This window comes from Aureobasidium subglaciale (assembly GCF_000721755.1).
Source record: "Aureobasidium subglaciale EXF-2481 unplaced genomic scaffold scaffold_4, whole genome shotgun sequence".
NCBI classification, from domain to species: Eukaryota; Fungi; Ascomycota; class Dothideomycetes; order Dothideales; family Saccotheciaceae; genus Aureobasidium; species Aureobasidium subglaciale.
In genome coordinates this window covers 711,035-725,867 of record NW_013566991.1, presented here as the reverse complement: position 1 = coordinate 725,867, position 14,833 = coordinate 711,035, and the positions used below count along the sequence as shown (strand labels likewise).

The 14,833-nt window shown below is 51.8% G+C and overlaps 6 protein-coding genes across 6 annotated transcripts; 4 read left to right on the top strand and 2 right to left on the bottom strand.

Annotated features, from left to right (window-relative positions):
• Positions 1-212: 212 nt before the first annotated feature.
• AUEXF2481DRAFT_2818 (uncharacterized protein) lies at positions 213-1,025 on the bottom strand (the record flags this gene model as incomplete). The annotated part of the gene is made up of 3 exons (XM_013490711.1): positions 213-245; positions 303-704; positions 771-1,025. 3 exons carry the CDS (start codon positions 1,023-1,025, stop codon positions 213-215), a joined length of 690 nt encoding a protein of 229 aa, XP_013346165.1.
• Positions 1,026-1,243: 218 nt separating this feature from the next.
• On the bottom strand, positions 1,244-3,233 carry AUEXF2481DRAFT_37477 (uncharacterized protein). The gene is made up of 4 exons (XM_013490881.1): positions 2,279-3,233; positions 1,835-2,224; positions 1,688-1,774; positions 1,244-1,613 (listed from the first exon to the last, which is right to left on the bottom strand). The coding sequence occupies exons 1-4, from the start codon at positions 2,772-2,774 to the stop codon at positions 1,294-1,296; spliced, it is 1,293 nt and encodes a 430-aa protein (XP_013346335.1). The 5' UTR covers positions 2,775-3,233; the 3' UTR covers positions 1,244-1,293.
• Positions 3,234-4,746: 1,513 nt separating this feature from the next.
• On the top strand, positions 4,747-5,319 carry AUEXF2481DRAFT_27251 (uncharacterized protein; the record flags this gene model as incomplete). The annotated part of the gene is made up of 2 exons (XM_013490812.1): positions 4,747-4,989; positions 5,050-5,319. The coding sequence occupies 2 exons, from the start codon at positions 4,747-4,749 to the stop codon at positions 5,317-5,319; spliced, it is 513 nt and encodes a 170-aa protein (XP_013346266.1).
• Positions 5,320-6,398: 1,079 nt separating this feature from the next.
• AUEXF2481DRAFT_95561 (uncharacterized protein) lies at positions 6,399-7,574 on the top strand (the record flags this gene model as incomplete). Its single annotated transcript, XM_013491021.1, has 1 exon — positions 6,399-7,574. The coding sequence occupies one exon, from the start codon at positions 6,399-6,401 to the stop codon at positions 7,572-7,574; it is 1,176 nt and encodes a 391-aa protein (XP_013346475.1).
• Positions 7,575-8,603: 1,029 nt separating this feature from the next.
• Positions 8,604-10,877, top strand: AUEXF2481DRAFT_49096 (uncharacterized protein; the record flags this gene model as incomplete). Its single annotated transcript, XM_013490936.1, has 2 exons — positions 8,604-10,676; positions 10,731-10,877. Coding segments are annotated over 2 exons (2,220 nt in total), but the record flags the coding sequence as incomplete, so codon positions are not given.
• Positions 10,878-11,634: 757 nt separating this feature from the next.
• Positions 11,635-14,823, top strand: AUEXF2481DRAFT_2814 (uncharacterized protein; the record flags this gene model as incomplete). The annotated part of the gene is made up of 2 exons (XM_013490710.1): positions 11,635-13,235; positions 13,290-14,823. 2 exons carry the CDS (start codon positions 11,635-11,637, stop codon positions 14,821-14,823), a joined length of 3,135 nt encoding a protein of 1,044 aa, XP_013346164.1.
• Positions 14,824-14,833: the final 10 nt, after the last annotated feature.

Here is a 14,833-nt window from a genome sequence, read left to right as displayed (position 1 = left end):
CAGACCATAACAGTCTGTCAGAGAGAGGGGAATGACATCCATGTCTCCAATTTCCAGTCCAACGCCTCGCATGTATGCCATACATCATTCCGGCCAGCCAAATTTTGCCAAACATGCTTGCTTTTTTGGAAATCCCGAAACTTGGTCTTTAACGTTTTCGCGTTCCCATATGCATTTAATCGACTTTTGAGTGCGTTTCCGTCGCATCAGATCTAGGAGTTTCTGACAACACCAACCTTGGCGGGCTAGAAAGATTGTCAGCAACATGTTTCGATGCATCTTCTCTACATGCAGGTACTTACTCTGATGACTCTGCCGTTGAGGGTGAAGCCCTTGGACTGGCAGAAGAAGACAGTGCCGTCCTGCTTGTCAGGTTGGGGTGTCTGGAAAGTGGCCTCGTGCATGTTTGGATCGAACTTGTCACTCTCGGCGCTAGGATCGAATCTCTCGAGGCCGTGCTTCTTGAGTGTGCTCATGAGGATTGTCTCAGTCATCTTGAGACCAGAGTGGAGGTCGAGAAGATCCTTGTTGCTGCCGTCAAGCTTCTCCTTGGGCACGACCGAGAGAGCGCGGTCGAGGTTGTCAATACTGTCTAGCAGGTCTCTGGAGAAACTCTGGAGGGCAAAGTCCTTGGCTGCGCGTACTTCACGCTTGGTCTGCTCTTGCAGGTTGCGGTATTCGGCAATTTGGCGCTTCCACTTGTCCTGCAATCAATTGTCTCAGTATGGACTCTTCTTCCGCTCTCTCAAGTCTTGTTGCGCTCAACGAACCGTGACGTCGGCGACCTCCTTCTTCTTGGCCTCGAGCTCCTTCAATGTGGGATCATCCTTGGCGCCTTCTGCGGCCTTCTCTGCATTCTCAGCAGCGACATCGTTCTCCTTTGCGCCAGTCTCGGGGGTGGCCGAGTAGTTCCTCACAGCGACGACAGCGCGACCCTGTTGGACAGCTCTGAACGAAAAGGGTACTCTGCTCTCGACCGCTTGCGAGAGAGGTCTGGCGGATCTGGCGAGGAATCTGAAGCTCATATTGTGTTGTGAATTGTCGCGAGTCGACGGTGGGTCGTCAAAAGCTGTGTGGTTTTGCCTGGACAAGGTGTTCCAGTAATTAATTTGGGTGCCAAGGAAAGTCGCCGTCGAGCTGGTGACGCCGACCGATGCTTCGAGAATACGATAATCAGCAGGGTCAGCGTCAGCGTTTGTCCGTTGCTTCCCGCACAGCTGGACATGTCTCTTCAGCTTTTACACATGGTTGAAGGAAATATGAATTTTGTGTTCAATACACTATCGCCGTCTACTACTTAAGATGTTTCGTCAACAGCGCCTTCGCTTCCTCGATATAATCCTTGACCTGACCGTTCCACAGCTTCTCATCTCGCGAGCGACACTCTTCTTCAATTTTCTTAAAATCCTTTCCAACACCTTCGGCCCTCCATTCGTAAAGATCTCCTGAGCGTCGCGAGCTTTGAACAAGCCATTGCGTCCTCTCCAATCGCTGTTCGCTGTAAGCCTGGAAGGCAGCATCGAAGCCTTTGTGACCAGCCTCGGCCACTCTGGGGTCATTAAGCAATTCTGCCATGATTGCTGAGTCTTCAATACACATGCCAGCGCCAGCACCTGGTGGTAAGATATTGTCAGTGGCTTTCTATGCAAAGTACGGCATAACGTCATTCTAGTTGGGGTTTACTCACCGTGGTGCGGAGAAGTGGCATGGCCAGCATCACCAACAACAACTACGCGACCCTTGTTGTAATAAGGCATAGGATGATCACCGGTATCTGTAGACGCATCAGTCTTATTTTTCTTGTCTCCTGGCGTGCCCTCTGGCTCAATCTAACCGTATATGGCCCAGCAGTCAAGATTCGGCTCTAGCATGTCGATGATCTTGTGAACGGTCGCACCAAAGTCTTTGAAGTCCTTGTAGACATGCGACTTCTCCGAAGGCAATGTCAATTTAGTATCAGATGGCCACTGGCCAGGATCGACCTTGAATGCGACCACGTTCATGGTGGCTCCCTTGTTGACTGGGAACGTCAGGACGTGACCATCCTGGCCCATGTGCATCTTAGCATTCTGTGCTAGGTCGTCGCCGAGCTCCTTTCTCGCCTTATCCATTGGTATCAAGCCGCGGTAAGCGTATTTGTGTGTGTATACTGGCGGAGCGCATGGGCTATCAGCACCCATCATCCATGTCCGCACCTTCGATTTGATACCATCACATCCAATGACTACCCGATGTCAGCCTGTCTCTACCTGAGAACATCATACTCAGTGGAACTTACCAGCGTCAGCGGTTGTATCGGTTCCATCATGGAATCGTAGCTTCAGTTTTCCGTCTTCGAGCTCTTCGATAGTGTCCAGATGCTTTCCGAAATGCGTAACACCTTCAGGAACGTGCTTGACCAATTCATCCAGGAAATGTGCTCGGTGTACAGCATTGGCTCCGAATTCGTTGCTGATGCTGAAAGCATATTCTTGCTTTCCTACTTCTGTGTCGTTATGGGCGTCCACCCAGTCAAACCACACGGACTGCTTGTCTTCTCCCTGATTGCGTGTGGCAACCTTTTCGAAGGCGTCGTAGACGTCCGATGAACAAACCTTCATTGCTCTGGCAGCTGCGGGGTTGAAAGCAACACCTGCTCCAATCTCGCCAAAGCGAGCTGCCTGTTCAAATATGTCGACATCGAGCCCTCGGTGAAGTAGAGCGATTGCAAGGGTGACACCACTGATGCCACCACCAACAATGGCGATTTTGCCCAATGGCTTCGAGTCTGGCATTGTAAAATGGATTGGTGTACAAGGACCCGTCGTTCGGAACTGTGCGGTGTTGCGCGTAACACTGATAGTCGACAATTATCCGAGGTCAAGAATGTGGAGTAAGTCGCTATAAGAAGCAATAGGAACGTGGGGAAAGGGCGAGGCTTCCTTGTGAGTCTTTATACCAAGCTCTAGAGCTCGGAAGACGTTCGTCTTATGATCGTATTGCTAGCCGTAAGATCCGTGCTTATGTTCTCGGTGTAGGACAACATTGCCACCACAGTCACTGGGCTTGCCAGAGGGTAACTCCATGACGCATATCTTCAGCTTGGAAGCGTGTTTCGGAAGAGGGCAGGGGAGGAGTTGGAGACGTGCAGGCATAAAGATCAACTACTTCGAGCTCAGGATGATACAGCTGTCCCAACTGAGGAAATATGACCCGCTCTTTTTGACTGTTTCCGAAGCTCTATCGGAAGCCCGTTGATGACACATCCCGATGGTGATGGAGATGATCCGAGATGACGAGTCGACATGATCTCTACGACATGATCTGTTCGACATGATTGTGCATGAGTGTCACAAATTCAATTTGTGCATCTTTCAACCTCTTACTCTGGGGAACGAAGACACGGCACCTCAAACACCGAGTGGTAGGCTAGCCGCGCAGGGAACATTTCGATGTGTGACCATTTGATCGATCGATTGTTGACCGATCGTTTGACAGCCCCTCTCGCACCGAGTCCCATGTGCGCCACACCGAAGATGTCCGTCAGGCCTTGCTCCTGTCTGTCGTACAGAGGCTTCAAGACCAAGTGGACACACCAACATAAAGATGCGAATCATGCTACTGATTCTGCCCTTATTCGATTATCCGTGTCTCTACGGCATCATAAAGAAGCAAAAAGCAGATCTATCATGCAGAGGTCTGGGTTTTGAACTATCCTGAGTCCCATCACGTACCTGCTGATGAAGCTATGCTTGGCACCACTATATCATCGCAAGTGGCTATTCAATATGTCCCGACAAGTCCGACGCAGGCGATGATGCATGCAATTTGCTGACCAGGGCAAGTTTTCAACGGTGCTAGAGATCGCGAGTTCTGCCTGCAGTTGATATATTACCGAGTCATGCAACTCCTCGAGCTTTGATCGTATTCGACGACACGTAAATTCTCCTCACTAGCAAGGGTCGAACGATCCTTATTTGCCGGGAATGTATGCGGACAGTACTCCGTGGATGCAATGACCGAGTTGGTCGACGGTTGGGTAGATCCCTACACCTGACATTTTCTCCCCACTTCTCAATCAACGAGCCTGCCACCAACACCAAATGGTGTAAGAGTCATTGTGATACAATCTGAAGATCATCTGTATGTGGCGGTTTTTTTAGTAGTAATGACTACCTGTCTTCCGACTTGACAGGACTCTCCGAATGCGTGGGCACAGCTAGCAGGTTTTCCGTGTTCGGTGCTGTCGCCGTGTCCCCTTACCACCTTAGTCTTGAGCGGACATGGGATCCGACGGCGATCACTTCCCGGCATCCAGACGCAGCCATCTCTGTGCTACCTCTTTCGGCTAAGCGGTAAAGTAGTAGATGGTGTGCCCGATGTCTGAACTCGTGGCGGAGCATCTGAGGAGACTCACGTTTATGTGCCAAGCCTCCGTGATCACTCAATCCATTGACGGGGAGTCGGACCGGGCTGATAAAACGATCCTGTCAGATCCTAGGTCGTACAAGAGGCTCAAGATCTCATGCAGAGTCTGGCCCACGAACCTGTGAGCGCCTCGGAGTCATCTCCGAGTTTCGCTTTCCCTCTACATTGACCCGCCTCTCTCATATATAGTTAAGCCTCATGTCCAAGCTGGTGCATGCTTCTCAGCTCCCTGCTCACTTTAGTCTTGTTCGCTCCGGACTTCCTCACCATTTGCATTCCTGTTGAATTCAAGGATCACGACCTCAATAGAACACACACAAAGAAGAAGAGAGAGATAAGATGCTACAATACGAACAACAGCGTGCTGTCGGATACCCGACGTTCCCCGGCAATATCGAAGCGCTCTCCATTCTGTCCAGCTCGCCGGAGCGATCGAACGAATCCACGCCTAGAAACACTGCCACTCCAGTTTCACCACCGCCAACGACAACACAAAGTTCAGAAACATCATCACACTCTTCGAGGCAGAAGCGGAGACAAACGCTGGCCGCGTGCCGTCCTTGTAGGAAACGCAAATCAAGGGTAAGCACCCTTTTCGCAAGCTGAACAAACTTCTGCTCCGTAGTCTGATTACGACCTCAGTGTGACGGTGCTCGTCCTAGATGCAACACGTGCTTAGATAAGGCGACGCCTTGCGTATACTCTGTCGAAGAGGGCAAGACACAACAACAAGCTTCGAGAGAGGAACTCAAGGCATATAGAGCGGTTGTGTGCATGCTGCGAAAGGCTTCACCGGCCGATACAGATGTGATACTCAAGCATCTCAAACAGCACGACGACGTCAACGATGCTGTCAAGCACATACAATCAGAAATGATGCTGCGTGGTGGTGTAATTTCTAATCAGGCATGATGTAAGTAACTTCCTGCATGCATGCATGGTTGCACATCATACTAACAGTCATTCCTAACAGCGTTATATCAGGGATTCACTTTAAAGGAACCCGACTAGAGGGATAAACCACGACCTCGCTTTTTCTTTTGCCTTTCATATACCCAGGGCTCGTTATGTTTTCTCTTCTGCGCACACACATGCCCTTGTTCAGCATTTGCCGCAGATCACTTGTAATCTTCCGGCTTCTACAAGCTCTCTTGAGGAAAACCAGATCTGTGAAACGCCTGTCTGGAGATTGTTCTTACGTCTGGACCGGATTGTATCTCGAGAGAATGTAGCTGTCTCAAAACGGTAATCACGGCTCAAGTTCCGGTAGTCCGGTATATACATATCATGTTAAACTAATAGAGATGCCGGCAAGAGAACACGCTGTTTCGAAAGCTGCGAGTCACATTCCTGGTTTGTTGGAAGAGTCGCTACCGAAGGTCACGAGAGGGATGGGCATAGTCCATATTTATCTTGTGCTGACAGGAGACTTCGATCCCGACCCATTCGATCCACAGTTATGGCGCCGCACGATGGTAGAAAATGCGATCGTAGCCCTGTGAAGACAGCTTTGTGTCACCCGATGACGCCTCGGACCTACATCCGTTATGCGATGTACAGGGCTCGGGGTTGACTTAGCTTGACCGAGTTCGAAAGCAGCATTGTTAAGCGGCTGCCAGCCCGTAACGACTGGCAGACGATGATTTATGACTGAACATGGCCAGTCAGGGTGTCGTCAAGTTGGCGATGCCGCAATTGAGAACATCGAGCAGGGTGAATCGCAAAGCTCTTTTCCATTTTCTGTCTGCGGACGTGCTCTGAATTTAGGAATAGAGATGCATGCATCCAACCACGTTGATGGTGGAGGTGACGCCCTTCTGCTTATGAAACGAAGGCGTTGACTTGGAACTCTGAGCGTTTGCTCACTGACCACATCCTCATAATTACGTCAGCACTCCAGGCTGCCACTTTCTGTGAGGACGACCCTGACTTTGTTTATTTCGCAACCATTATCGATGAGTCCAAGAAGTCTACGAAGTGTCCTGACCCAGATGAAGCAGATATCACTCACTCCTCTAGCATCGAGGAATCCTGAACCTCTCAAGGTGCCTGCGCACTGGGTTGGCAGCCCGCCAACCTCTTTTAAAAACCCATGGTCGAGCTTTGCCAAACAACACGGTCTGCTGGACGTGTTCAAAGCGCGCTTCGGTTCCGAGCGGAATTTCATCGCTGTGCCAGAGACACGAGACGAATTGGTCAAAGTCAGGAAACCGGATTTCGGTAGAAGTCTGTCAGGTTGGCAAGAAGGTCTGAAAGCGACGTGGCTGGGTCATGCTGGCTTCCTGGTAGAGACGGCGTGCTCAGCCTCCACGACGCGACACGAATTTTCGGCCGACGAGAAGACGGATGTCAGAGGTGTCCGCATCCTATTCGATGCAGTTTTCAGTGAGAGAACGAGCCCGGTTGACTTCTTTGGACCTAAACGCTACACACCCACGCCTTGTACGTTGGATGAGCTGCCTGACGTCGATCTGGTGGTGCTATCGCACAATCACTATGACCATTTGGACATCGCTACTATCACACATGTATACAAGAAGGCAAAGGCAGCCGGCAAAGACATACACTTCTTTGCGCCCCTCGGAAATAAGCAATGGTTCATAGATACAGGCATGGGGATCACTGCGGACGAGGTCACCGAATGCGACTGGTGGGATAGTCAGAGAATTGAGATCGAGGGAATTGGCAGGGTCGACCTCACATGTACACCCGCTCAGCACACTTCTGGACGCACACCCTTTGATGCAAGTCGGACTTTATGGTGCTCGTGGGCTGTCGAAGATTTGCAGTCTCAAAAGAAGTTGTTTTTCGCTGGCGACACCGCCTACAAAGCCACATCTGCAGACACTGCTTGTCCCGCATTCAAGCAGATAGGCGAAGTGTTCGGAGGTGTAGATTTCGCAATGGTCCCTATAGGGCTGTATTCTCCTGAATGGCTGTTGTCAAACGTCCATTGTTGTCCCGAGGACAGTCTGAACATTCACAAAGACATTCGAAGCAAAAAGACGGTGGGTATGCATTATGGAACCGTACGAGGTGGTATTAGTGGGCAGTACGAGGATGTTCGAGAACCACCAAGACGCTGGCAAGAATGCTGTGCAAAGGAGGGCAGATGGCAGACTGAATGTTATTTGTGTGATGTAGGCGAGACACTTACGGCTGCTTGACGATTGACGGATAATCACATTTCCGTCAGGTCCACTTGATATAGAAGATTGAATGTAAACGTGTTGCACACAACATACCAGGACTTGACGGCCACCTTGACACGGTACAAAAAGGGGAGAAGCGTCCATGTTTGAGAAGCTTCAAAGACACCCTTCGCTTGACAACAGGTTTGAATGTGTTTGTCCGCTCTCGGCTCGGGTTATGCTAGAGTCGACATGGCAAAGGTCGGCAAGACCGATATTGTGCATGGAGCGAGGTAGAGGCAGCCAAGGATTGATTGCGTAGTCTTGTTGGCGGAAAACGAAGTCAGGCAGTGGCGGCAGCAGAAGATGAGCGACGCGTATTCGTCAGTATCGAGGCTTGTATCGCCAAGGTCAGGTAGCCAAGCGCTCGGAAACAGATTTTAGGTGATGGAAGTTGCTCCTCGGGCGCGGCAGTGCAGCGTGGTTTCACGCCTCCTTGTCATGTCCCAAGAGCCTGAACTCTCCGGCTGTTGACGGAAAGCATCACGGCGCGTTGGTTGAGGAAATACAGATGGAAGGATGGAGGACGAGATGCCGGATGAGTTGAGACGAGATGAGATGGGCTATGATGAGGCTCGTAAAAGTGTGTTGGAAGTAGATAAAAATAAATAGGAAGCAATGACGATCACGGACTTAGAACAGGATGCGGCGGAGTTTAACGAAATACGAGCAACGAAGGGTCCATGTAGCGCTGAACGAGATGGTTGCTAGGCCAAGAGAGATGCCATGGCTCCAAGCAGATGACTTAGCGCCGTCGGTCGAAGGAAGTCGACATTCTGCTTCATGTCGCCGCTTACATAGACTAATACCTTCGCTCATTGTTGCATACCATTCATTCACCTCGACTCGAGTCCATCTTCGTCGCGCAATTGCATAGAGAGAAAGAAACTCGGACGCAGGGCAAGAACGCTCCACTGTATAAGACGCCGGAACTAGAACAGGACGCTAGACGTCCCGCCACACGCGTCCATGGCCACGCCTGCTTTCACCTCCTGTCTACTTTGGGCCCTGTTCGCTATATTTGCCGCCGCCAGCTCCACGACACGCAATCCCTTGCGCGCCTTATCCACTGTACAAAATGCTACCATTGACACACATACACATCGGGTGACGGCCCTGCACCATTTCGACTTGACCTTTATACTGCGTCCGGATCTGCATGTCAGACTATCTCTAGAGCCCAATCATGAGCTCCTTCCCAACTCTGGCCTGGTGGTCTCATATCTGAACGCCGACGGGACCGTCTCACGGACCGAGGACGTGGATCGCCTGGCTCACAAGGTCTTTCGAGGAAGCGCTTGGTATCGCCAAGAGAACGTGGACGATGAATGGATAAGAGCAGGATGGGCAAGAATCACTATTGTTAGGGATGGTCTGCAACCTCTGTTCCAAGGCGCCTTTGCCCTGAACCATGACAACCACCACGTCCAACTCGCTCCTCATTTCGCCCACACGCGCCACGACTTTGACCCTCATGTCGACACTGCAGATGAAGATAGCATGGTCGTCTACCGCGACTCGGACATTCTATTGGATCAAGATGTCGACTATCATATGCAAGAGTTGAAGAGAAGCCTGGATTACGAGCATGGCCTCACCTGCCAATCGGACAGTCTGGGTTTCAACAGCCAACCAGACCACCCCGTATATTCCGCTATGCTCCGTCGATCCGACTCGATCTTGGGCAGCGAGACTCTAGGAAATCTCTTTGGCAAGCGCCAGGTTGACAGCAGTACTGCTGGCAACTCAGCAGGTGTAGACCTCAGATCGACCATTGGCCAGACTGCCGGCTGCCCCACTACCAGACAAGTAGCTCTTGTTGGAGTGGCCACTGACTGTACCTACACTGCCCAATTCAACTCGAGCGAGTCTGTTCGCATGAACGTCATCGATCAGATGAACACAGCCTCCAGCATATACGAACAATCCTTCAACATTTCACTCGGTCTGGCGAATCTGACCATCTCGGACTCGAACTGTCCGGGAACTCCTAATCCTGCTAGTGCTTGGAATCAAGCATGCAGCGACAGTGTTGATATTCAAGACCGTCTCAATCTATTCAGTGCTTGGAGAGGCAACCAGCGAGACAGCAACAGCCACTGGACACTGCTGAGCACCTGCAATACTGGAAGCGCAGTAGGTCTTGCATGGCTTGGTCAGGCATGCGTTCAGTCTGCCTACTCGACCAATAGTAGCACTACCGGTAACGGACAATCATCTACCAGCGGCGCAGAGACTGTGACTGGTGCCAATGTCGTCGTTAGAACTAGGGGAGCCTCCGAGTGGCAGATCATTGCGCACGAGACTGGTCACACTTTCGGTGCTGTTCATGACTGCACTTCGGAGACTTGTGCTCAAAGTACAACGGTCGCCAGTCAACAATGTTGTCCTCTTAGTAGCTCTACTTGCAGCGCAGGCGAGGGGTACATTATGAACCCGTCGACAAGTTCTGGCGTGAGAACCTTCAGTCCTTGCAGTGTTGGAAACATCTGTAGTGCGCTTGGACGCAACAGCGTCAAGTCTACCTGCCTTACCGCCAACAGGAACATCAAGACTATCGGGACACAGGAATGTGGCAATGGCATTGTTGAAGAAGGTGAAGATTGTGATTGTGGTGGTGAAGCTGGATGCGGAGGCAACTCGTGCTGCAACCCTACCACATGCAAGTTCATGAACAATGCCGTGTGCGACGACAGTAACGAGGGTTGCTGCAACAATTGCCAATTTGCGTCCAACGGCACTGTCTGTCGCGCCTCGACTGGATCCTGCGACCCGGCCGAAACATGCCCTGGAACGTCGGGCACCTGTCCACAAGATGCGAGTGCGCCGGATGGACAAAGCTGCGGCAACAGTCTTCAATGTGCCAGTGGACAATGTACGAGTCGTGATCAGCAGTGCAGGAGTGTCATGGGTGGCTACCAAGGAGTCGGAAACAACACATCTGCTTGTGATAGCTCGACCTGTCAGATTCGATGCTCAAGTGGCAGGTCTTCAGCTTTCGGAAACAATGTCTGTTTTGAAGTCCAACAAAACTTCCTGGACGGTACTTCTTGCGCCGGCGGTGGCAGATGTGACAATGTGAGTTACAGAGACGAAGCCAAGTATGCAGGAGCAGCAGCTGACAATTTTCAGGGACGTTGTAGAGGCACTAACACTGGTGGAGAGATCAAATCCTGGATCGATGACCACAAGGGGATTGTGATTGGTGTGTGTGTCGGAGTAGGAGGCCTCCTATTGTTTGCCATTCTTGGGTGCTGCGTTCGTGCCTGTCGCAGGCGTAGAGTCCAGCCTGCGAAGGTGCAATCACCGCCACCAGGCTGGGGAACACAAATGCGACCGATGCCGCAAAACCCTTCATACCCACCGCCGCCGCAACAATATGGGCAAGGTGGCTATGGGCAACAATGGGCACCGCCGCAAGGGCTGCCTCCGCCAGCGTACACTCCAGGAGCGAGGTATGCATGAGCTCATGTCGCTGAACCATCAGTCAGCATAGAGCGAGTAACATTTCTGGCGTTGTGAAGTCTTTGATCATTCCATATCATTGAACATTGTACATATTTGAAACGAGAGATGGACGGGGTTTAACCAATTTTCTACTGTCACGTCAATAAAAGAGGCCTCTGTGGTTTACGGAAGAAGAGTGTCGGTCAGGGTGCCTGTGCAGGAGTTGGCAGGTGGAACATGTCATGTCGGTCGCAGCTTCCTGCCGACAGCCCCTCAGCGCGTCACCGTGCATGGCGTTACGATTTATCTAATTCAATCATGATAAGATTCGGTATCCGCTCGAAGGAAATGAGTGTTCAGCGATGAACCGGCTGACGAAGTCGCTTCTTCCAAAGTGAAGGTCGTGCATACATTCCTCTCTGCAGCGGAATTGAGTAATCATCGCGACTAGACTGCAGCTGCACCACACTGAACCCATGATCTTTTGAGACATGCTCTTTCTACTCGGTAGACACTTCCCTCGGTTAGCGTGGCACGTCGTCGTCAGAAGAAGAGGAGGAGAACAAAGGTTCATGTACCAGTCGACAGCATGAACACGACTCCTCGAGGCCAACGCCATATCACGTCCCAAATCACAAGCAGCAACAACAGCCCTTTCGCCCGAAACAATGCTTCGTCCACGCCCAATGCTCCTCGTTCGCCAATAAAGACCATCGGCCGAGAGCGACAAGAGCTGGGTCTCAGTCTCAAACGCGTCATTGGCACCACTTGCCAAACCGTCTTCTGCTTTGACCATCTAGCAGGAACTCGAAGTTTCGCCTATACCGCAGGTGCTGCTGCCGTCGTAGCCACAGTAGACGCCGACGGGACCATCGAACAACGCTTCTTCAGAGCAAATCCTGCACAGCCCTCGCAGAGGTCGAACTTCCTACCAGCCGTCTCGGCTTCGCCCGCCGACCCAAGGCATCGCTCGCCCCTACCGCCACTCGACCGCACCGAGTGGAACGACTCGCCCTCGGGAAACAAGAACGGTGCTGTACGCGAACGTGTCAAGGCTGCCACTGCGGTCAGCTTCAGCCCAAATGGCCGCTTTCTTGCTGTCGGCGAGACGGGCTATAAACCACGCGTCCTGGTCTTCTCGCTGGCTGAGAAGTCGTTCGCCGACTCGCCCGTGGCCTCCATCTGCGAACATACCTTCGGTGTCCAGTCGGTGAGTTTTGGCCCGGACTCGAGATATCTCGCTTCTCTCGGCACTGTCAACGACGGCTTCTTGTACATATGGGCCATTGATGAAAGAGGAGGCGCCCCTACTCTGATTGCCAGCAACAAATGCACTACCAGCGTCAGACAAATGGCCTGGATGGGTTGCAGTCTAGTGACTGTTGGCCTGAGGTTCATCAAGGTCTGGAGACCAAACGACCTTCCAGCTAGTGTCAACGAAAACTCCGAGCGAGGTTATGGGCTGTATAACCGCCAGCACAAGCCATTGGCCGGTCGAAACACCTTGTTAGGTGATCTGCTGGACGCGACTTTCACCTGCGTAGCACCATTCTCCGACACCAAAGCAATCGTATGCACCGACGGTGGAGATGTCTGCATCCTTGATGATGAAGACAAGGGCCAAAGATTGCTTCGAGTCGCCAATCTAAACTTTACTATCACCGCTGTTTGTGTTGGGCCTAACTCAAAGGCAGTCATCACGGGTCTAGACGGCAGCATCGAGATCCTCGACCTCAACGAGCTTAGCAAAACCTCCGTCCTTCTTGATACGCTGCCAGGTTATAGATCTTCACAAAAGCCATCAACCTCTGGTTATGTTGCCGTCGGCTCGATTGGTAATGCCATAGTGACAGTAGACAACAGTCGTGGCATCCAGCTGCGGAATATTTGTCCGAAATCACCCAACGATAAGCCCGGTCATGCGGTTATACAGAAGCTTCCGGCTCACTCAGATGCAGTTCTTGGAGTACGTGCAATTGCTGCGTCCAACGAGCAGGATATTGCCTTTGTAAGCTGGTCTGCGAATGGCACCATTATTTTCTGGTCATCACAGTGCGAAGCAAGAGCGGTGATCTCCGTGTCGATGGACCAGTATGTCGACATGTATAATGTTATGAACGAACTCAAGACAGTTGTCGCATTCTCGAGTGTCTCACACGCCGTCACCGGCGACAAATATGGCGTTCTAAGGTAGGCCAACTGTATGTGCAGAGGTCCACGTGAATGAGTGCTGATTGACGACAGAGTGTCCAACGTCCGAACTGGAGAAGACGTTTCTCGGGTCAGAGCCCATGCAGGAGAGATCACAGACATCGCCATTCACGAGGACTCGGCATATACACTCATAGCATCAAGCAGTCGAGACCGTACTATCCAACTATTGACATGGAGCTCGGGCCAGCTTGACTTGTTGCAAACGTTGGATGAACATGCAGGTTCGGTTACTTGCGTTCTGTTCGCTAAGAATGGCGAGCAGCTGATATCGTGTTCTGCGGACAGAACCGTGGTGGTCCGAGAGGCTGCGAGACAGCCAGGATCTGGTCTTCCACTTTTCATCATCACTAGGACGATTACCCTGAAAAACTCACCAACATGTCTACGAATGTCTTTGTTCGACGACACACTGTTGGTATCCGCTACAGATCGAACCATCCAATTTGTCGGTACACGGACCGGCCGTGTGCTATCCTCATTCAAAGCCAGCGATACCGATGGTGGCGATGCTGTGATCATGTCAAGTCTGGTCCATCTACCCTCGACAGCAGGATCGCCGATAGTCGCAGGCGTAGCTAGCAGTGATAAATCTGTCCGCATGTATTCAGAAGATGGCACACTGCTTGCCCGTGACTGGGGTCATACAGAGGGCGTCACTGATATAGCGCTGCTCAAATCACACACTGCTCCCGACGATCTAGCCGCTATGAAACTCGTCACCGTTGCTGCAGACGGCACGATACTCATCTGGGCAACTGTGCCCGAAAGACCCCGATCAAGGGACTACTCTGATGTAGCACCCTCATTCGCAAACACTGCTCCAGGCATCGTCTCGGCAGAACAGCCATTACGAAAAGTAATCTCTCACAGCGAGATTGCCCGATTTCAAAGATCCAGATCCAATGAGACAGAAAACTCAGAACCGACACCAACAGCTATGGCGGCGACAGCGAGCACGGGGCTGAAAAAGAAACCTAGCAGATTGAGCATCCGCCCACCACCACCAAGGTTAGAGCCCTCACCATTAGGGACTCTACGTAATGGTCTGACTGTCAGAAGTAGACAGAGGAGCCCGAGCCCAACACCACCTAGCCCCAGTCCTAGATTACCACCTAGTCCACGAACGCATCCGCGGAGCGCGCCAGGAAGACACCGATTGTCCGTGAGTGCTGTGCCGCCTTTACTGGCCAGTCCAGCGGCCGAGAAAGCGAGCAAAGACGGCAGAACAGAAGCCGGCATGTCGGGCTTCGGAAGTATTGCAGCGTCCACGGAACAGCTATCTCGGATGCTGCGGGCGTACAGACAAAAACTTGATAGCAACTGCACCGGTCTGACAGGAGAGAAGCTCCGGGAGCTCGAGAAAGAGCTAGATGCCACAGTCCAGATGGTACAGCAGAAAATGGCAGGTCAGAAAGACGAGAAAGAATCTCAGAGCACGAGTGCAGCCGAGGACAGTAGTGCATCAAGGGCAACGTCGTCGTCACAAGATGCTTCATTCATATCGGCACGGGCTCAGTTGGAGGAGGAGACGGTCAGTGGTGCTGAAGCCACTGTCGCGCCTTGAGTGCTAGGAT